This window comes from Myodes glareolus, chromosome 2, assembly GCF_982192425.1.
Source record: "Myodes glareolus chromosome 2, mMyoGla1.1, whole genome shotgun sequence".
In the NCBI taxonomy this organism is placed as follows: Eukaryota; Metazoa; Chordata; class Mammalia; order Rodentia; family Cricetidae; genus Myodes; species Myodes glareolus.
In genome coordinates this window covers 80,395,122-80,417,267 of record NC_142027.1, presented here as the reverse complement: position 1 = coordinate 80,417,267, position 22,146 = coordinate 80,395,122, and the positions used below count along the sequence as shown (strand labels likewise).

At 44.1% G+C, this 22,146-nt stretch overlaps 1 protein-coding gene across 3 annotated transcripts in view; it reads right to left on the bottom strand.

Moving 5' to 3' along the window:
• Nucleotides 1–22,146, bottom strand: part of Abcc5 (ATP binding cassette subfamily C member 5) — a 96,749-nt gene that overhangs the window by 10,359 nt on the left and 64,244 nt on the right. For all 3 annotated transcript variants that reach the window (XM_048453754.3, XM_048453753.3, XM_048453757.3), the window contains 6 exons: nt 20,582–20,735; nt 19,756–19,884; nt 17,181–17,367; nt 15,713–15,802; nt 12,193–12,382; nt 6,327–6,486 (listed from right to left, as the gene is read on the bottom strand). In XM_048453754.3, the coding sequence (XP_048309711.3) occupies nt 6,327–6,486; nt 12,193–12,382; nt 15,713–15,802; nt 17,181–17,367; nt 19,756–19,884; nt 20,582–20,735 (910 nt within the window). The remainder of the gene's footprint in view (nt 1–6,326; nt 6,487–12,192; nt 12,383–15,712; nt 15,803–17,180; nt 17,368–19,755; nt 19,885–20,581; nt 20,736–22,146) is intronic.

The following is a 22,146-nucleotide window of genomic DNA, read 5'->3' as shown; positions in this document are numbered from 1 at the left end:
AGCCAAGGCTACATAACACAGTGAAACCCTATCTTGAAAAAAAAATTAGAGATAAAAGGAGGACATAAGGCCAGGCGGTGGTGAGGCACACTTTTAATCCCAGCACTCGGGAAGCAGAATCTCTGTGAGTTCAAAGCCAGTGGTCTACAGAGAGATTCCCAGGACAGGCTCCAAAGCTACACCCTATAAAGAGAAACCCTATGTCAATAAAAAAAAAAAAAAAAAAACAAGGTGGGGAGGAGGCCATAACAACAGACATCAAGAAAATTCAGAGAATAAAGACATACTTTAAAAATCTGTATTCAATCAGACTTGAAAACCTAAAAGAAACGAATACTTTTTGAATATGTATGACCCACCAAAGTCAAGACCAGATAAGCAATTTAAACAGTTCTGCAGTCTCTAGTGAAATCGAGGCAGTGATTTAAAGTCTCTCCCAAAAAGCTCAGGCTCAGATAGACTCAGTACAGAATTCTACCAGACCTTCAAAGTACAATTAACTCCAAAACTCCTCAAATTATTCTGAAAAAGAGAAAGAGAAGCAACATTGGCCTAACCCTTTTTATGAGGCCATAGTTACCCTGATACTTAAACCACAAAAAGATAAATACAAACCAATTCCCCTTGTAAAGGTAGTTGCAAAATTATCAATAAAATAATTTCAAACTAAATCCAAGAACACATCCACCATGATCCAGTAGGCTTCAACATACATTAAGTTGATCAATGTAATCCACCACATAAAGAGAGTGAAAGACAAAACCACATGATCATCTCATTAGAGGCAGAAAAAGCTTTGACAAAAATCTAACACCACTTCAGATAAAAGTCTTGGAGAGACTGGGGATTCAAGGGACATACCTCAACATACTGAAGGCAGTTTTACAGCAAGCAATAGGAACATCAACCTAAATGGAAACTCAAAGTATTTCCACTAAAATCAGGAACAAGACCAGGAAGTTCACCCTCTCCATACCCATTTAATACAGTATTTGAAGTCTTAGCTACAGCAATAAGAAAACTGAAGGAAATCAAGGAGACATAAATAGGAAAGAAAGAAGTCAAAGTATCTTTATTTGTAGATGATATGATTTTAAACACAAACAACCCTAAAAAAATCCACCAGGACACTTCTACAGCTGATAAATACTTTCAGTAAAGTAACATGATACAAAATTAACACTCAAAAAGCCAGCAGTCTTCCTATATAACAGCAACAAAGAAATGAGGGAAACAACCTTTCATAATAGCCTCAAATACACACACACACACACACGTGCACACACACACACATACACACACAAGTATAACACCACCTTTAACTATAAAGAGTAACTCTAACCACGCCAGTGAAAGGCTTGTATAATAAAAAACTTTAAAGATATTGAGGAAAGAAATTGAAGAAGATATCAGAAGATGGAAAGATCTCCCATGCTCATGGATCAGTAGGATTAATCTATTGAAAATGTCCATTCTATCAAAAGCAGTCTACAGATTTAACACAATTCCCATCAAAATTCCAATATAATTATTCACAGAAATTTGCAAGGGCAATTCTCATCTTCTTGTGAAAACACAGAAATCCCGGGACAACTAAAACGATTCTGAATAATAAAGAACTGCCAAAGGTATCACCACTTCCAATCTCAATATAATAATAATAATAAAAACAGCATGGTACTGGCATTAAAGCAGACATGTTAATAAATGAAATCTAACTGAAGACCCAGACATAAGTCCATATACAGGTGAGTATGCAGTTTCCAACAAAGAAGCTGAAAATACAGAGTGGAGAAAAGGCAGCATCTTTAATAAAATGGTGCTGGTCAGACTGGATGACTGCCTGTAGAAGAGTACAGCTCGATCCACACTCATCATCCTGCAGAAAATTCAGCTCCACATGGATCAGAGACCTCAACATAAGACCAGACCCTGTGACTCTGACAGATGAGTGTCCTGCCTAGTGTCACACTAGACTCATCAGAGCGGAGGGAGCCTAAATTGAGAATATGCCTCTATATGGTCCGGCTGTAGGCAAGCCTGTGGGGCATTTTCTTAATTAGGTGATTGATGGGGGAGGGCCCAGTCCATTGGGTGGTGTCATCCCTAGGCAGGTGGTCCTGGGTTCTATAAGAAAGCAGGGTGAGCAAGCCATGGGAACAAACCAATAGGCAGCACCTCTCCACGGCCTCTGCATCCCAGGTTCCTGCCCTGTTTTGAGTTCCTATCCTGACTGCCTTCGATGAAGTGATGTGGAAGAAGCTAAATAAACCCTTTCCTCCTCAAATTGTTTTTGGTTAAGGTGTTTTTATCATAGCAATAGTAACCCCAACTAAGACAAAGAGAAAAGGTGGAACAGGCTTGAACTCAATAGCACAGGAAAAGATTTACTGAATAAATTATGGGACTTCATGAAATCAAAAAGTTTCATCATCCAGACAGATCAAAGGGGAAAAGATCTTTGCCAATTACATATCCGAGGGAGGGTTAACATCTAAAATATATTAAGAACTAAAAAAAACCACCAACAACAAAACTGAACATCAAGAAAACAACTCAATTTTAAAATAAATGGGCACAGATCTAAAGTTCTTAAGAGGAAACACAAATGGCTGAGGACCACTTAAAGAAATGTTCAACATCCTTAGTCATCAGGGGAAAGTAAATCAAAACTACTTACATCAATCAGAGTGGTCAAGATCAATAAAACAAATGACAGCTCACCCACTGATGGCGGGAGTGTAAATTTGTACAACGTCTATGGAAATCAGTATGACGATTCTTCGGAAAACTGGGAGGATCTAGCTATATTCTTGGGCATATATTGAAAAGGACTCAAGAGAAACTTTCCCAACTATGTTTGTTGCTGTTCTATTCATAATAGCCAGAAATTGGAAACGGTCTAGATGACCATCAACTGACGAAGAGATAATGAAAACATGGTTGGGGCTGGTGAGATAGCTCAGTGGTTAAGAGCACTTGCTGCTCTTTCAGAGGACCCAGGTTCAATTCCCAACACCCACACAGCAGATCACAACTGTGGTGACTCCAATTCCATGGAAATCAACACTCCCACACAGACATATGTGCAGACAAAACACTAATGTACATGAAAAAATTTAAAAAGCCTACAATAAAATGCCTCCTAAAGACATTCCACTATCCTATAGATCCATGTCACTCAGCCATCATCAGAGACGCTTCCTCCTGTAGGAGATGGGAACTGGTCCTCTGGAAAATGAATGTGCAGAGAGTGAGAGATCTTGGAACACTAAATCCTAAATCTGATGTCTTCATCAAGTTCTTCCCCTCAAGGATCAGGGAGTTAAGTAGAAGAGGAGGAGGAAAGATTGTTAAGGGCCAGTGGGGATGGAAGACACAAGAGGACTGATGACAGAATTCACAGACAGTGCAGCACACACAGGGCCTACAAAGGCTCAGCTCAGATGGGGTCCCATTGCTCAAATGGGGATGCTCACAAAGAAAATAGTTTCTCCAAGGGAATCTCACAGGGTACACAAACCACACTCAAAGGCAGGCCTCATGCCCAGCAGAAGTGGCTGACACAAAATGAACTCAAAGATATTTTTGGAGACATTTTTGTCTTATAGTGCTTTGTTTGGAGAAATATATATATATTTATATATATATATAAAATCTTACAGGTCTTTTGCCTGTATATTACAGTTTCTAATTACATATTTTATGGGTTTTGTGCATGTATGTGTCTGTCTGCATGTGTATGCCTTTTCCTTCTTTACTGGTTGTTTTGTTTTATTCTTGTCTTTTCATTTGCCCATTTGTTTTCTTGAAAGGGACAGAAAGAAGAGAGTTGGAAGGGTAAGGAAGTGGGGAGGACTGGGGATGACTAGGGAGGAGAAATTCATCAGAAGGAAGGGAAAACTGATCAGAATATATTGTTTAAAAAACTTTATTTAAAAAAAACACACACGCCAGTGGGTGGTGGAGCATGCCTTTAATCCCAGAACTTGGGAGGCAGAGGCAGGCAAATCTCTGTGAGTTCGAGACCAGTATGGTGTACAGAGTGAGTTCCAGGACAGCTAGGGCTATTACAGAGAAACCCTGTTTTGAAAAACTGGAAGAAAAAAAGAAAAAGAAACAGAACACACATGCACATGCATGCACATACACACACATACACATGCACAAACGCACTACAGAACTGATGCTCACAGACTAGTCAAAATGACCGCTATATGGTCTGATCTCACAGAGCAGCTTCTTCACCTGCTGCAGGGCACCAGCAGCATCAGAGACCATGTCAGGGTCATGCCCATTCTCTGTGCTGACATTCTCAGAAGAATCCGCTGGATGTACGCATAAACTTTAGGGACACCTGCAGAGCACACTTCCTGTTCCACTCTAACCACCTAGGACCAGTACCTCGGTCTTCCCTGAGGCCAGGAGGATCTTCTGCTTATGAGACATCTCAATTTTGCCTGCCATTCCTCTGCGTTGACCTCTGAGTAATGTTCAGACCTCTTTCCTGTGGCAGGAAGTTACTTCTGGTCTCCCCAAAAGTACTTCTGGTTCTGATTCGGTTCTAGGCTTTGGGCCAGTTTTCTGATACAATGGAAGGATGCTTTGCACTAGGGTCAAGGATCAAGATATAATGGTCCTTTACTAACATTTTGGCTGAGAACCTGCTGAATCTTTGGGGAAATTTTTGCTAAGGGACATCTGCAAAGACCTATAGGTGATAGCTGGGGTAAGCATTTGTGATGGCTCTACAGTGAAAGACAGAAGCCTCTAAAAGTAGCTTCAAAAAAATGCCTAGTCCTGAAAACAACGTAAGCCCCAAAGTTCAACAAGTGGCAGAGAAATAAGCCAACCTTCATTCTCTTTTGCTGTCAGCTATAGAAACTCGGTACCTAAGTAGCCAAGGCTAATCAGATGAAGGTACTTACAAAGTCCACCATGAAGAAGGTCAAATGCTATTCTGAAGAACAAGATGTCTAGCTTCAAGGGCAAGTCTGAAATTAAGTTGGGACCTTTTTTTTTTTTCTTTTTTGGACTAGGAAATTCAGCATTACTTTTGGGTGACTGTAAAATAAGAAGCACCTTCTAGCTCTTCTCTATAGTTTTTATTTCCAAAGAAAGGCAATTTGATTAGAAATGGACCCAAATCCTGAGAACCCCTAAGTTTTAGGCACCAGTTAAAGGATAAAGATAGAAAAAAATTACTTTCTTTCTAATTACTATCCAACAGGCAAAAAACAGAATTTTATCTTTGGTATGTTAACAAATTTCAGGAAAAAAAACATATTTGAGACCAACCATCAAAGATGGAAAAAAATGTTAACTATATCAAACTCTGCGCTCGCCAAAGGAGGACTCAGAAACAGGAGCTCTGCTCACTGGTAGAGCAGGGGCTCTGCAGAGTCCTGGGTTTGAAGTAGAATGACGTAGAAAAGATATGGGTTCATTGATTTGTTCACTTGAAGCATTGATTGTATTGTCCATTGCCAAGCATGACTTCACTTGCTACCTGGAATATAATGACCTGGAGAAATAGCTGAAAGAATATGCCATTGCCCTTAGCAACCTGACCCAAAAGCTTACTTATGCATGTCAACTGTAATATACAGCTCTGAAAGCCAACAGCCCCTACGCTACCTCCCATGCATGCTTCTGTTTGCCAGCCTGCTGACCCCACCTTGAGGTTACGGAGGATAAGATGAGCATGCAAACTGGACCTGGACCCAAGCCTTCAGGAGCTGTCCTGGTTTTGGTCCACCAGTGACATCGCTCTACCACTCTGACAGGTGTCCAGAGTGCTTAATACAGAGATTCCCACAATGGGCTCAGCTCCCCGGCACAGGAAGAAGGAAAGAAAAAGAAAGCTAGTTGAAAATGAAAGAGATGACGGGTGATGAGTGGGAGCTCTCGGCCCGCAGGAGAGGTGGCATGACAGGACGGGACACAGAGACCGATGGTGGCAGCTACCGTTTGTGCCCTTATCACTGGCTAGGCTCGGAACTTACAGTGTGCTTAGGAATTTATTCAATCTACACCACAACAAGCCTTCAGAATATCTCCATTTTAGGGGTGAGAAAACAGACTCAAGAGTGGTAACTTGTGGAAAGTTCATGGGACAGAAATCTGAGCCACAACCTCTCTACACTCTGGACCCCTGTGGCAGAGCCATGGTGGCACTTAATTAAGCAGCAGGTAGAGCAGAAGCTGACTCATCACTGCAACAGAAATCATAGACTCCTGAGAAACACTGGACCCCAGGACATGGGACTTCCATCCCCTGTGCCGGCTCTGCAATCACCCAGTTCTCTAAGCGGCCTGGCTCTCACCTGACAGTGCCACTGAACAGGACGGGCTCCTGAGGAATGATGGACAGTTTGCTGCGGAGGTCAGCCAGGCCGATGTCACTGATTCTCACTCCATCGATCTTGATGCAGCCTCCGGATAACTCCACCAGACGGAAGAGGACCATCCCCAGAGAGGACTTCCCTAATGAGTCAAACAAGCAGGACGGCAGGGCTGTGAGTAACTTCTGAAAGACAAAACTAGCTTACTGTGGTAGCTAATGTCAAAAACATCTGGAGTCAATGAAAACCTAAGCAGCTGGGCACCTACGTGAGGGGTTTCTTGATTGGATCCTTTGAGGCAAGACCCACCCTAAATCTGGATCACACCTTTTGAAGGCAGCCCACATCAAAGGACATGGAAGAAGGAAGTGTTTGCTTCTTTCTTGCCTTCCCTCTTGATGGCAAGCTTATCTGCTCTGCTGCTAAAGCATTCCTACTTCTCAGGGAATTCCATGTAGACTGATGGCCACCTGAGTCATTCAGCCTTGTGGACGGAAGAACTACCAGATTCTTGGCCTTCCTGTCATTGCGGCCACTGCTGGACTAGCCAGACTACAGCTAATGCCACTCTTAATATGCTGCATCTATGCAGATATCCATCCCAACTCTGTTCCATTAGAAAACCCTGAGAAACAGACTGTGATACCAGGAGTGGGTCTAGAGACATGGGATTCTAAGAATGGATTTTTCTAATAACTTTTATCATTTTCATTTCATGTGCATTTGTGTATTGGGTACACATATGCCTGTGTGAAGGTGTTGGATTTCCTGAAACTGGAGTACAAACAGTTGTGGGTTGCCTTCTGGGTGCTGGGAACGAAACCTGGATCCTCTGGAAGAACAGCCAGTGCTCTTAACCACCGAGCTATCTCTCCAGTCCCCAGGATGGATGTTTTAAGTATCTGGAATAGGCTATGTAATTTGCCAATACCTACAGTTACTGAAGGCTCTCCTGAAGGAATGGAGTGCAAAAAAAAAAAAAAAAAAAATCCATGGTGTGAAGCCAGGAACACTCGGGAGGCAGAGACAGTCAGATCTCTGTGAGTTCTGAGTTCGGGACCAGCCTGGTCTACAGAGCAAGTTCCAGGACAGGCTCCAAAGCTACAGAGAAACCTTGTCTCAAAAAATAAAAAACAAACAAAAAGATCCAATTTAGTAAGTAAGTAACTTACTAAATTTACACAACTCCACTACCCCACTCTACACAAAGACTTCCCATATCCTCCTCTAGGATCTAGCCTGACCACCTCATCCATGCCTTTTGTGAAACCCTCAGATCTATTCTGGGCCCCACAAACAATGCAGCAGCCTAGTCTGGGGTCAAGATCTTCCTTACCTATTCCCCAAACCACAAAACTCTCCCACATCATTTTCAACTACACAGACCTACCCACCCCACACTCCTGGCTAGGAACAGGAACCACATACTATGTCAACACTAATCTCCTCTGCCTACCTGATTTCATTCCACCCCAGTCATTTCCAACTTCCAGACCCAACTCACTTCATCTTCTCTTCTCCCCAAGCCTGCTTCATCTGCAAAATACTCAGAACTAACAAAATAACAAAGGAAGTCCATATGTCCAGATCTCATCATAGGAACACCAACAATATGAAAGATGAAGTCAGTGTCTCCTCTCCAAAATCCAACAGTCTTGCAGAAATGCTTGCCGGTGAGAATTCCCCAAGTGAACTACAGAACAGAGACTTAAGAGAGAAATCATAACCTCATAAAAAATGAAAACAAGGGGAAAGAGCTTAATAAACACCTGAATGAATCCCAAGAAAACACAGACACAAGGCTGATGGAAACAAGGGGAGCAATCTAAAACTTGAGAATGGAATTCAATTAGGAGGTAGAAACACTGAAGAGGTCACAAGCCGAAATGAGGACGGAACTGAAAAACTCAAAAGCCCAATGAGAAAATGTAAAGGAAACCCTTACAAGTAGAATGAATCAAGCAGAAGACAGAACATCAGTTCTTGAAGATAAAACAGAGGACCTAAACCAAATAATGGATTGGTTCCCCTGCAGAAACAAAATCCACTGAATAGTCCTACAAAAGAAATTTATAGCTCTAAGTACCTACATTAAAAAATCAACCTTCCTCTGAGCTCGCTAACTGTTGTGCCTTCTACATCACCCCTTTGCCAACCACAAGAGAGGGGTCTCAGCCTCCAAACCCTTAGCAGCTTTGAATGACCTCTGAAAGTAGACTAATGGACCATCCAACTCATCCCTCTTCTTGCTACTCTGGACATTTTCAGGGGCTGTGATGGTCAAATTTGGTTGTCAACTTGGCTACATCTGGAATTACCTAAAACCCAAAATGGAGGATACACTTGGGATGGATTTTTGCTTAAACTAGGAAGATCTACGTCTAATTGGATCTTTGAGGTAGGAAGACACACTTTTAATCCAGATCTTGAGGTGGGAAGACATACCTTTAAACCAGAGCTAATCTAGGTCAGGCCTTCTGCCGGAAGCCTGTATACTCTATAGTATAAAATGACATGGAAGATGGAAGCTCTTTTTTGCCTGCTTGTCCTTGCCTTGCTAACACGTCCACTCCTTCACTGGTATTGGAGTCTCCTTCTGCAGGACTCTGCATACACTGAAGACCAATCGAGCCGTCCAGTTTTGTGGACTTCCTGTGCATAGCCAGCCATTGTTGGATTAGCTGGACAGAAGCCTGCGAGTTGTTCTAATAAACCCCCCTTTGATATAGATTCTGTATTATAGACAGATTAATAAGTTCTATTACTCTCTCAAACCTTGGCTAACTCAGGAACTCACAACTAAAGCAGCTGGGATAACGGTGTTTTTGTACATTAGTTAATTTTCTGTCTCACTAGCTCATTTCAGATCTGCTTACCGTCCTTCAGGACCAACTCCAAAATCAAAGAGGACAGTATCTGACTACTGCTAAGGATGGGATCTGTGCCCTCATCCAGAAACAATGCTGCTTCTGTGCCAGCAGATCCAAACTGCTTCCAGATGGGGTCTAAAAACTTAAGGAACCAGACAAAAATTCAGTACACGCCTCCACCTATGTATTGGCTTTTGGTTCTTGTCACTCTGGTTCCTCCCCTTTATCGCTTCTTTCTTCTTTATTATTCTCATATACGACATTTTGCTGTTGTTTAAACTTTTTAATGATGCTCCTCTTGGATCAACTCATTGTCATTACTAGTTCCACATTAGGACACTGGCTACCTGGCTAGATCCCCTAGAGGGTCTCCTAACTCTTACCTCATTTTACTCTCTTGTCTCGGTCCCCTGTCCAATTGACTGTTTTCAGAGGTTTCTCCGGGAGGGTATGAAGGCAGCTACATAATCCAGCACGGCCAACAAGTAGAAACTACTCCTGCCATGTGAAGTCAACCCGAGCTAGCCCTCCACAGATCCTGAAGACAGACCCCAATAACCCAACTTTGTCCCCACTCAACAGAAAACAGCCGAATAAACATAGCATCTGTCCCCCTTTCTTTCTGATGCCCTCTGGGTCTGGAATAAAGGGTTGATAACCCAGAAACCTCAGGTGAGCCAAGAGACTCCACAAAGAAGCCTGTGGATGATAACATCTACAGGCAGTTGAGGACAGAGGAAGTTTCTGATGAGATCATCAAATATTTCCAATGGTATTTACAACACTAAGCTACAGATAGAATCTTCCACCCCCAAACTTCCCGTTTCTGCCTATGGAGCACCAAGCCCTCCATGCCTGGTCACACGCTCTCCACTACCCTTCACTGCTCTGATCAAATGGCAATCTGCTTCTCTAGAGGCCGTCTCCTTTCATCTACAAGTATACAAGCTGGAGTCATCAGAGAGGAAAGAGCCTCAGTTGAGACAATGCCTCCATGAGATCTAGCTATAAGGCATTTTCTCAATATGTGATGCGGGAGGGCCAAGCCCATGGTGGGTAGTGCCATTCCTGGGCTGGTGGTCCTGGGTTCTGTAAGAAAGCAAGCTAAGCTGGGTGTTGGTGGCGCACGCCTTTAATCCCAGCACTTGGGAGGCAAAGGTAGTTGAATCTGAATTCGAGGTCAGCCTTGTCTACAATGCGAGCTTCAGGACAGCCAGAGCTGTAACACAGAGAAACCCTGTCTTGAAAAATAAATAAAATAAAAAAAGAAAAAGAGAGAGAGAGAGAGAGAGAGAGAGAGAGAGAGAGAGAGAGAGAGAAAGGTAAGCAAACCAGGAAAAGCAAGCCAGAGAGCAGCTCCCCCTAGCCCGCCATGGCCTCTGCATCAGCTCATGTGTCCAAGATCCTGTCCTGTTTGAGTTCCTGTCCCGACTTCTCTCAGTGGTGAACAGCAATGTGGACGTGTAAGCTGAATAAACCCTTCCCTCCCCAACATGCTTTATGGCCATGGTGTTCCATTGAAGCAACAGAAACCCTAATCAGGACATTCCTGTCACCTCAATCAGCCCCATCTAACCACCTGTGCATCTGAAGAGCTTCACTGTTCTTCTCTCTTTGTAGCAGACCTTAGGGCTGGAGATGGGGCTACTGAGCTGGATAAATTACTATCCATGGGTTTAACTGTGCCCGAGTAACCATGGCCAGAGAGCAGCACTGACTGCCAGAGACAAGGTGAGTGCAGTTATCATAATAGGCAGCACAAGCAAAGCCACGTCCATAACGGCCTGACCTGTAATGAACAGCGCGCAAGCCAAGTGACTTTTATGGTGGTATGATTTGTATAGTCCTGTGGTGTTTCTAAATATGAACTAGATAAGAAGTCTACTGCATTTCTGTTTGAACAAGGGAAAGAAAGGCTACACTGGACAACAGCCTGTGAACAGACTATTATTTTCCTTGAATTCAAAAATCCTCTCTCCTCAGCCTCCCTAGTAGCCGGAAACCTGTACTTAGGCCTGAAAATTATTTGTCTTTACTAGAAACCTCATGCAGAAATCTTCACAGTCATCCACCTTAGACGACTGGGGTACCTGGCCAAGGTAGCAAGACAGGTCTCCTAGAAGTGAATGACGGTTACAACACAGGACCTGCTTACTTTCCCCTGGCCTAAGCACGGGGAGAGAATGTGCCCGTAACACGCACGGTAACACATTTCTAAGAATAACAGTGATGTAAAATGCTTGACAAGAAAGCCATTTTGTTTTCTTTCTGTTGAGACAAGGTCTACACCCAAGCTGCTTTGAATTGGTAGTGATTCTCCTGCCTCGGGTTTCTTAGAGCTGAGATTACAGGTATGTGCCACCAGGCTCGGCTCCAGGTCAAGAAAACAATTTCTGCCTTCAAAGGAACACAAGCCCCTTATCTACAGTCACATGCTTCTGCAAATGGGGGGCTACAGTGACATCTTACAAAGACCGGAAAACACACATTTTGACTGCAGTACTTACTATTCAGGAAAAATCAGTAATGGTTCAATTCTCGACAAACTTGAGATAGTTAAATATAAATTATGGTACATCCATTAAATAGAATGGGGGGCATTGTGTTACATAATAATCAAGACACTGATGGTTCTTAAAAAAAAAAACTCCAAAAGACCACAAAACCAGTGTACAAAACAAATACACTTTCTAGAAACGTGTGTTAATAGAAAGTCACGAATAAGAGCCCCACCAACATGCCACCAGTGCTGATCTGTGGAAACCAGTTCTGGAGCCACCAGTGCTGATTTGTGGAAACCTTTCTTCTACTGTGCTTTGCCATGTGCTCCAGGTATTCTGTTCTGAGACAGTAAGGACTTGAGTCTCAGGGATTTGGCTTGTGAAGAAGAAAGCAATCTTTGACACATTGCTATGTGCCAACCAAAGGTTAAATGTGGATAACTTCGAACACTTCTCCAGGACCAGTGCAGTCCTTACCTGACCCTGTGCGCCCCACGATGCCAATCTTCTCCTTGGGCTTGATGGTGAAGGACACTTTCTTAAGGACCAGAGGAAGATTTTCCCGGTATCGCATTTCTGCATTCTCAAAGGTTATTTCTCCCTCCTGGGGCCAGTCTGGGGGAGGAGCCTTGTTCTTGATTCTCGCAGGTGCCTCCAAAGACAGAGTCTGAGGAAATAGTGGGTGCTTCAGATTCTTGTGGGGCAGCAAAGTTTACCAGAGTAAAAGGAGGGCAAGCATGGCAGCCAAGGCAGTTGCCACCGTGTATGAAAGAGTATGTTGACAGTAAATGTTCACACCCTAACAACCAAGACGGAGACATGACACGGAGCTACTAAGCCGCGGTCTGCAAGTGCCAGCTTGCACAGCACTGCCACAGACTGAGGGAAGACCTAACGGTGGAACGTGAGGCCTTCCCACTCCCCAACACATTCTCATTGAAATTCACTGAATTCCATTAACTGAATACCACTGGCCTGCATTAAAACTGGAGTAAAGTAATTTACATTTATTGAACATATAAAATAATCCAAGAACACAGACTGCACTTCCAGCTTGCCACCCCCAGCAGTGTGACCTAAACATGCCAACCACAGCAGTGTGACCTAAATATGCCACCCACAGCAGTGTGACCTATGTAAGCCATTTCACCTCTCTGTGTTTCAGTCCCTCATCCTCAAGTGGCACAGAATGGATCTGGCCCTGGCAGCCCATTCCCGCTTCCTGTGTAATTCTGTCAGAGCAGTCAAGCCTTTTGTTTTAAAAATTCTCTGGCAGGCACTCTTTGGTTTCATATCGTTAAGGTGAAGAGCACCAAATTAGTATTTGGGGTGTGTGTGTGTGTGTGTGTGTGTGTGTGTGTATGTGTGTGCTTGTGTGTATTTGTATGTGTGTGTATGTGCTTGTGTGCTTGTGTGTGTTAGGGGTGGGGAATGGAATGTGACACTGTAAGCTGGAAAGACTGTGCTGCTGCGTGGGGACAGGCATCTGGGTCATATTGTGGAGTGGCATCAGGAAGGCAATCTTCAAAAGAATCACTGGTTTAAGCAGTGTCCACTGTCCCACCACTGCCTATCATCTTGTTCTCTCCAGCAAAGGCCTCACCAAGAGCAGGGTTTTACTCTATCCACACATGCTCTCCCTAGACTACAACGCTGGGCAAAGCAGCAGCTAAACATAAAGAACAGCTGTTACCAGGTACATCACATAGCTATCTAAACTTTTTATGAGAACAGTCATTTGTTATGTTTGAGAAATATCTGCTAAAGCTGGGCGGTGGTGGTATGCACCTTTAATTCTAGCACTCGGAGGCAAAGGCAGGCGGATCCCTGAGTTCCAGGACAGCCAAGGCTACATAAAGAAAACCTCTGTCTCAATAAATACATACATAGCCGCTCAAGGAGAGAAAGGGGGAGAGGGAGGGAGGAAAAGAAAAGAAAGGAGAAAGATGAAAGAGTGGCCAGCAAGATGGTTTGGCAAAACTCGGCAATCTCAATTGGATCCCTGGAACCCACACAGCAGAAAAAGAGACCAATTCCCACATGTTATCTATCCTTTGACATCTGCATGTGCACTGTGGCACACACACACACACATGCAAACACACAAAAACATATAAATGAATGGATAGACAAACAAAGAAATAAATGTTTAAAAATCTCCTAAGGAAGCCAGGTATGATGGTGTAAGCCTACACTTGGGAGGCTAAGGCATGAGCATCATGGCTTCAGGCTAGCCTGAGCTACACAGGAAGACCCTATATCAAAAGAATAGTAAGTCAACAATATCTTCTGATAACTAATGAAGTTCCTTACAACAGTGAAGATACACATCGCTGCTAGAACATGAAGTTTTCAAGTAAAAGACTTCTTCAAAACGGCCTGCGCATCAGTTATTTAGAATGTAAAATGCTTTCTTCACCAACAGCAACAGTATAAATGCTGTGGTTTTCAGGGCGGTTTACAAAATTGGGGATCTTGAAAAAGGAGCAAATCCTAAAAATCCTCACTAGCACCTACAATGCTTCTTTTTACATAAATTTACATTCAGACTTGCAGGAAAGACACCAGCAAGATACAAAACGCAAAACCGAGAGGAAGAACCAGCATTCTCGGTAACAGTCAAACATACTAGTTCCTAAACAGATGAGAATTCACTATGCAACTTCACAGCCACAGAGCCTGGCTCCGATCCCAGACCAAGGACATTCGTCTCCAGAGATGAGACTCATGCCAATCTCTGCCAAAGGCTCAGCAAGGGACCCTGGTGGCTATCCGTGGCCAAGGACAACTAGGCCAGACTAAGAAGTAAAATGATGTATAGTGTGCACTTCAGAAACAGGGCCCTGAGGCCCCGGAGCTGAAACTGACCTGAATGCCACCTCCCTGAGGACCAGTCCCAATGGGCATGTCTACAAAACACCCCACCTAAGGGACACTGTGGAAGGGGGGCAGAAATTGTAAGAGCCAGAGGATCGGGACTTTCCTGTAAGATTGTGTCTCCCAGAAATATCAGAAGCCATGCCCATAAAGTCTCACCAACATGACTCCCGAAACATGAGTTGAACAAGGAGGACACCAATGAACACGCCAAACTGCACAGGGGAAAGCCCAGAAGCCTCCACTGTCCAAAGAACTAGAGGCAACAGAGGGAAGCTGGGGTGTGACAGGAGGCCTTCCCCAGGGAAGAGCACGCCAATTGCTTTTCCAGTGAAAGACAGTCAGTCCTAAAATCAGATATGTAGTACCTTATATGAACTCAACAGGCTATATTTGGGAATATGTCTGGATATACAAACATGTATATGCATAAAACTAAAACTGGTGAAAAAGGATACCATGAACTTAAGGGAAGGTGGGAAGGGGTATGTGGGGAAGTAGAAGGAAAGAGAACAGAGAAATGCTGCAATTAAAATACAAGCTCAAAAATAAACAAGCGTAAAAAATAAATATAAAAGTGGTTTGTTAATTAGTTATTTATTTTGGTTTTTTGGAGACAAGGTTTCTCTGTATAGTCCTGGCTGTTCTGGAACTCTCTTTGTAGACCAGGTTAGCCTCAAACTCAGAGATCCACCTGCTTCTGCCTCCCAAATGCTGAGATTAAAGGTGTGCACCACTGCCAAGCATTATCATCATCATCATCATCATCATCATTATTATTATTATTATTATTATTATTATTATTATTATTATTATTATTGGTGTATGGTTTTAAACAGTGTAAGAAAAATGTTATCTTAGCTTAACTGAAAGACAGACTTCTGAATATGTCACTGTTAACTCTAGAAATCAGCCAGGAAACATGAGTTTTCAACTAAACAGATTTTATCAGTCTATTTGGGAACTTTAATGGTATTTCCTTTTCTATTCCAAACATACTGTTGAGACTTCTAATCCTCTTATGTAGAGGTGAGGCAGGGGGAGAACGTAAGGCTCCTCTTCACCCACCGTCCATGACGGAAGGAAAGAAGAACCCCAGAAGGGGCCTCGTCATCCTGACCTTTATGTAGTGGTTGATCCTCTCCACTGAAGTGAATCGGGCTTCTGTCTCGGATGCCAGTCTAACTGTAAACTGGAACAGTCCTGTTAACTGAAAATGGAAAACAAAAACCAAGAGAAAGTGCATTGGTACAGGGCAGGCAACAAGAGAGAACGTCCTCCACCTGCAGGGCCATGACACAGAATAGCCAGCGCTCACATGTGCAGCGTGAGGTTTCGGGCCCAGGCCTTTTCCTGCACTCAATACCACACTCACTACCCTCACCAAATACAGTGCTTAGTGCAGACACTCTTGAAGCCAAAGGCCTTCTAGCCATCTATTTTCTTTCCAGTAACACAGGTCTGAAGCAGTGTAACCTCTGAACCACCTATTTGACCTCAGCCTGTTTGTGGCAACCAGAACAAATGGAAATTTCAACCCGTGAGCAATGACTGAAAACACTTCCAGGAGAGGGACATGAGACAACACTGTGAGGAAAGACAGTGTACAACCCCGTGCCCCTCAGACTGCAGGACACACGGCGACACCAGGGCATTCATGAACACACAGTTCTTTGGAGCTCATTTGCCTCATTTTTCTCTTCACAATATGAAAAAGAAGCCAGAATCACACGAGTACAGTCGTGTAATAAAAACCCATGTACCAAACTCTATCTTAGTAAATAACTATCAGTATTGCTCACTGCACTTTGTCACTCCTCGGTTCCATCCCCCAGATTATGTGGAAGCAGAGTCCCCATATTCTACCACGGCACCTTTAAGTGTCTTTGAAAATAAAACAACTCTAAAAAATACAACTCCATTACCACTTTTAAAATTTAATAGAAATTACTTGTGTGCACTGATGTCAAAATATCTTTAAATAGTCAGTGGTCAAATTCTCAAATTTATCTTGAGCTATCTGAGGACCTTTAAGCATCACTAGGGATGAGAAGGTTTGTGCCTATAATACTGAGGACAGTAAAAGTCTAAACAGAAAGTAGATGTAAACAGCAAAAGGGGGATGACATTACACTCAGAAAACCAGATGCCAGAGACGGTTGTGAACACATCTGTAATTACAAAATCACTTCTAAATGTTTCTTTATGAAGATAACATGTATCTCCCCCTCCCTTTTTTGAGACAGGGTTCTATTTGACTGTCCTGGAACTCGCTATGTGGACAAGGCTGGCCTCAAATCACAGCGATCAGCTGTTTCTGCCTACCATCTTCTGGGGTTGAAGGCAAATAGTTCTGCCAGGCAATATGGCACACACCTTTTAACTCAGCACTCAAGAAACTGAAGCAGGTGGATCTCTGAGTTTGAGGCCAGAGCAATCTGCAGAGTGAGTTCCAGGACAACCAGGACTACACAGAGAAATCCTATCTCAAAACAAACACATGTATTTCATTAATATACACAGCAGATTATTTTAATTCTCGATTCTACCCACTTCCCCAGTCAGACGCCTCCTGCCCAGTCACTAACCTGCACTGCATAGGAGATGGCAAGGCCGGCGTAGGCTGGGGGAATCTGCCCATGCATGAGGACAATCATCAGCCCAGTGGTGGTGATCAGGGCAATGCTGATGAGGTCCAGTCGCACTGCCAGCCACCTCATTGCACAAGTGAACAAGAAAAAAGGAGCTTGGTTGTCATCCAGTAGCTCCTGATACCTGTGGTGAAGAAAGAGAACAACAAAGGGGCGAATAAAAGACCACATAATCTGATTCACCACCTTAGTGGTAGCCTGACACTTTGGAGTGCAGGGCAAGTACTTTCTGGTCTTCTGCCAAAAGAATGACCTGCAAGTTTCAGAAACACAGGCCTCACAGAAGAGGACATGGGTGTTCTAATGCTAGTTACCCTTTGAGAAACAATGAAATTCACATTGCGGATGTTAGGGAGGACAGGTGTGGGGGTGCTGCCTTTAATCTCAGCATTTAGAAAGTGATAGCACGTGGATCTCTGTGAGTTTGAGGTCAACCTAGTCTAAATAAGGAGTTCCAGACCAGAGAACATTATGAGACCATGACTTAAAAAGTAAAAAACTAGGGGCTGGAGAGATGGCTCAGTGGACTGCTCTTACAGAGGAACTGGGTTTGGTTCTCAATACCCACAAGGCAGCTCACAACCATATGTAACTACACATAGTTCCAGAGGACCTGATGCCCTCTTCTGGCCTCCAAGGATTCCTATACACACACCGGGTACATAAACTCATTCAAACACACACACACACACACAGAGAGAGAACATTAAAAGCACCAGCATACATGAAGGAAAACATCTACCACATGAGAGGCACGGGCAGAGAGGCCAAATCCAAAGGCCTGTGCTGAACTTTAGAGAAATGTTTTAGGTCAGGGGTCATTTCCTCAAAACGAAAGGTTTCAAAAGCAATCAGCAGAGCAGTCCAAGGTCAGGAAAAAGACACTCTCAGAGCGACTGTAGGATCGATGCTGAGTCTGCGAACATGCTACTAACAGGAAATTGTTTCCCAAGGCTACAGAGCCAAGAAGCAGTGAGTTGAAGCCAGGCAGGAGGGAGACAGGCAGCATCCACCAAAGAGGGCACATGGCCCCGCAATCACAAGGAGGCTCAGCACCATGGGTAAGCAGAGCTCTAGAGAGGAAGGTCTGCTAGGCACATGTGTTTGGCTTTAAAAAAAAAATCACTTTTCTTCTTACAGTAAAATACAAAATCTTCAGAAAAAATGCAATAAGAAGAACAGAAAATGTAGAATCCCAGACATTAACACTGCACCGCTTCTCCCATGAAAACACTCGTACAGTTCATTATCTGAAATTAGGAAGGCTTTTTTAAGCCATTCAGAGGAATTTTTCCTAATCTATTTTCCTCTACTATTTTCATGAAAAATGACTTAATTTTTAATAGGCAATATACACACAAGTACACGTGTATATATGCACACGCACACACACATACACACACACAAGAGAGAGGTTTTTTTTTCACATGTCTGTGTGTAGAGTCTGGGCATGTGTGTGCATATGTGCACATATATAATGTGGGATTCCTCTCTGTATACTGTGAATATCATTAGTTAATAAAGGAACTGCTTTGGGCTATAGCAGAGCTATAGGGGAACAGAGCTAGACGAGGAAAACTAAACTGAATGCTGGGAGAAAGAAGGGCAGAGTCAAAGAAGCCATGTAGCCCCTCAGGAGACAGACGCCAGAATTTTAGGCAGTAAGCCACAGCCACATGGCGATACACAGATTAATAGAAATGGGTTAAATTAATATGTATGAGTTAGCCAATAAGAAGGTAGAGCTAATGGGCCAAGCAGTGATTTAATTAATACAATTTCTGTGTGATTATTTTGGGGCTAAGCGGCCAGGAACTAACTAGTGGCCTCCTCCAATACATGTATGTGCATATGTGCACATATGTGCACATGTGTGTCTGTGGAGGCTTGAGGAATCTTCCTTGATCATTCTTTCACCTTATTTACTGAGGCAGGGTCCCTCAATCAAACCTAGAGCGTGCTGGCATGGCTAGTCAACCTCACAAGCTCACTCTGGGATCTTCTGTCTTAGTCTTTAAAGGCTCAGATTACAGGTGGCTGCCATTCCCATCTGTCAATTACATGGGTCCAAGGGATCTCAACCCAGTCCTCGCGTGTGTATAGCAACTGCTAGACAAGCTGTAAATTCCCCTCAAGTTTTAAAAGAGTCATGACAAAAGTGTCAGTCTTTTTCTTACCAACCTCTGGGTACCCAGTTCCTCTTTCCAAAGATAGCTACTGTTACTTACATAACCTTTCAGAGATATCTAATTGTACACACACACACATCCTAAAAGGCCAGCATGTCATATATCCACATTGGTCCTGGTCTGTGTTTCTGTCGTCTCATTTTCTCAGAAAAGGTATTACCAAGTGGCTGAGTTTTAATCAGAGACAGTTGGGTTGCACCAATAATGCTTTTTGGGATGAGTTTTCTGATCCCAAGCTCTGGCCTTGAATGGCCTCTCACGGCACCTCTAAGAGTTGAGATACCAGTTCCCCCTCAAAGCCTTCGGCCCCGACCAACACCAACCTGTGTAGAAACTCCTGCCCTTTGTTATAGGCGTGGATAGTGGCAAGACCCTGTATGCTGGACGTGATGTGTGAGAGGAAAGGAGACTGTGTGATGTTGTCCAGGCGCTTCAGCTCACGAATCAGGACCCTGCAAGAGAACAAGTTCTGTGCCATGGCAGGAAACAAGCAACCACGGCCTCCTCTCTGGTCCTGCATGTGTCCTGTTCACCTGGAGACCATGTGCAGAACTGACCCTGCATGTGTCCTGTTCACCTGGAGACCATGTGCAGAACTAACCCTGCATGTGTCCTGTTCACCTGGAGACCATGTGCAGAACTGGCCCTGCGTGTGTCCTGTTCACCTGGAGACCATGTGCAGAACTGACCCTGCATGTGTCCTGTTCACCTGGAGACCATGTGTAGAACTGGCCCTGCGTGTGTCCTGCTCACCTGGAGACCATGTGTAGAACTGGCCCTGCGTGTGTCCTGCTCACCTGGAGACCATGTGTAGAACTGGCCCTGCGTGTGTCCTGCTCACCTGGAGACCATGTGTAGAATTGGCCCTGCGTGTGTCCTGCTCACCTGGAGACCATGTGCAGAACTGGCCCTGCATGTGTCCGGTTCACCTGGAGACCATGTGCAGAACTGGCCCTGCGTGTGTCCTGCTCACCTGGAGACCATGTGCAGAACTGGCCCTGCGTGTGTCCTGCTCACCTGGAGACCATGTGCAGAACTGGCCCTGCGTGTGTCCTGCTCACCTGGAGACCATGTGCAGAACTGGCCCTGCATATGTCCTGCTCACCTGAAGACCATGTGCAGAACTGGCCCTGCGTGTGTCCTGCTCACCTGGAGACGATGTGCAGAACTGAGAAGAGGATGAGCAGAGGCCCCACTGACACGAGGAACCACGGGAAGACTCCTGCGATCATCCCGACACAGAAGAACACCAGGATCACGTTCTGAATGAACATCTCGGCCTGGAACGGCAGGCGCACATCCACTGCAGAGACCACGAGAGAACAAGTTTCAGACTCTTGGGGCCCATGAGCAAGAAAAATGGAACTAAATTGTTTAAAAAAAATAATAAGGCCCCATGAAATTTCCAAGGTCTGTGATAAAAAGTTTTAACAGTTTTATCAAAGAAAAAAGGTCCAAGTTGCTGTCATTTCCTTGTTTGAGGGGTCCTCTCCTCCATCATCCCGTTCTGGTTCACCTTTCCTGCTCCTGCTAAACTCTCCCCTCTACAAACTATTCTATGTGTACGTAAAATACTTGGAAAATAAACATGCAAAAAGGAAAACAACAATAGTCTATGTTCTTACCAACACAAGAAAAGTTTAAACATACATAAGCATCAAAAAAGTGTGCAGAACCTTCAACAGCAGCATCTTCAAGTCTTTTGGGCTACTCTCCCTACATCCCTTTCTTCGGGCAGAAGTATTTTCATGAAGACACAGCTATGTCACAAGCACTGCTGTTTTTCTTTCCTTCTTTTTGAGAAAGGGTCTTAGTATAAAGCTCAAGATGGCCTCAAACTCAAAATCCCTTTGCCACAGGCTCCAGGGCAAGGACTGAACAGTTCTAGCTATTTTGTCTGTCTGCTTGTGTGTGTGTACACGCAAGCGCCTGTGCATTTGTATGTGCATGCATGTAATGTGTGTGTGCACAGGTGTGCATGTCTAAGTGTACATGTGTAAATGTGCACAGTGCGACTGCATGTGTGCAGAAGCAGAAACATGTCATGCACCAGTTCTGGTACTGGGTTTGTTCCTGGTTCCTCTGGCTTCTTGCTATAGCCTTACACTGGCCTACTGAGTCCTGAAACAGGGTCCTCCTATGGAGCTGACCACCATGCAGTAGATAAAAACACTAACTCTGAGGTGAAAAGATCTGAGCCCAATTCCCAACTTGGCCACCAAACAGCTGCTTAATCTTGGGCAAATAACTTAGCCTTTCTGGATATAACCATCTTGGGTACTTGATGGATACCCAACAAATGCCTTACAACTGTGTGTGGATTAAGACAAGGTACATAAAACACGCACTGTTGTTTGCTGCACCCTCATCCCTCAGTGAAGGTCAGGAGGCAATACTACATTCTGGATGATGGAAAACTTTGAGGTCTGGTGCAGCGTAGTCCATGCCGCATGCACAAAGCTCATCAGAAGCTGCAGCTGCATTCTGGGATTGAAGACTACCCTTCCAAAGCCCCTCTGCTAACTTGACCCTCTGACTTTATGTTCAGGTCAGATAGGCAGAATGAGAACTCAAAACATCCCTGATGCAAACGCCAGAGCTCTGTTCTCACTCGCAGGAGCAACAGAGCTGCGCGTTCTCCTTATTTGGGGGTAGGGTAGGCGTGGGCGGCACCCAGGAAGGCAGGAGGCGGTGAGCACTGTTGGACTCCAAAG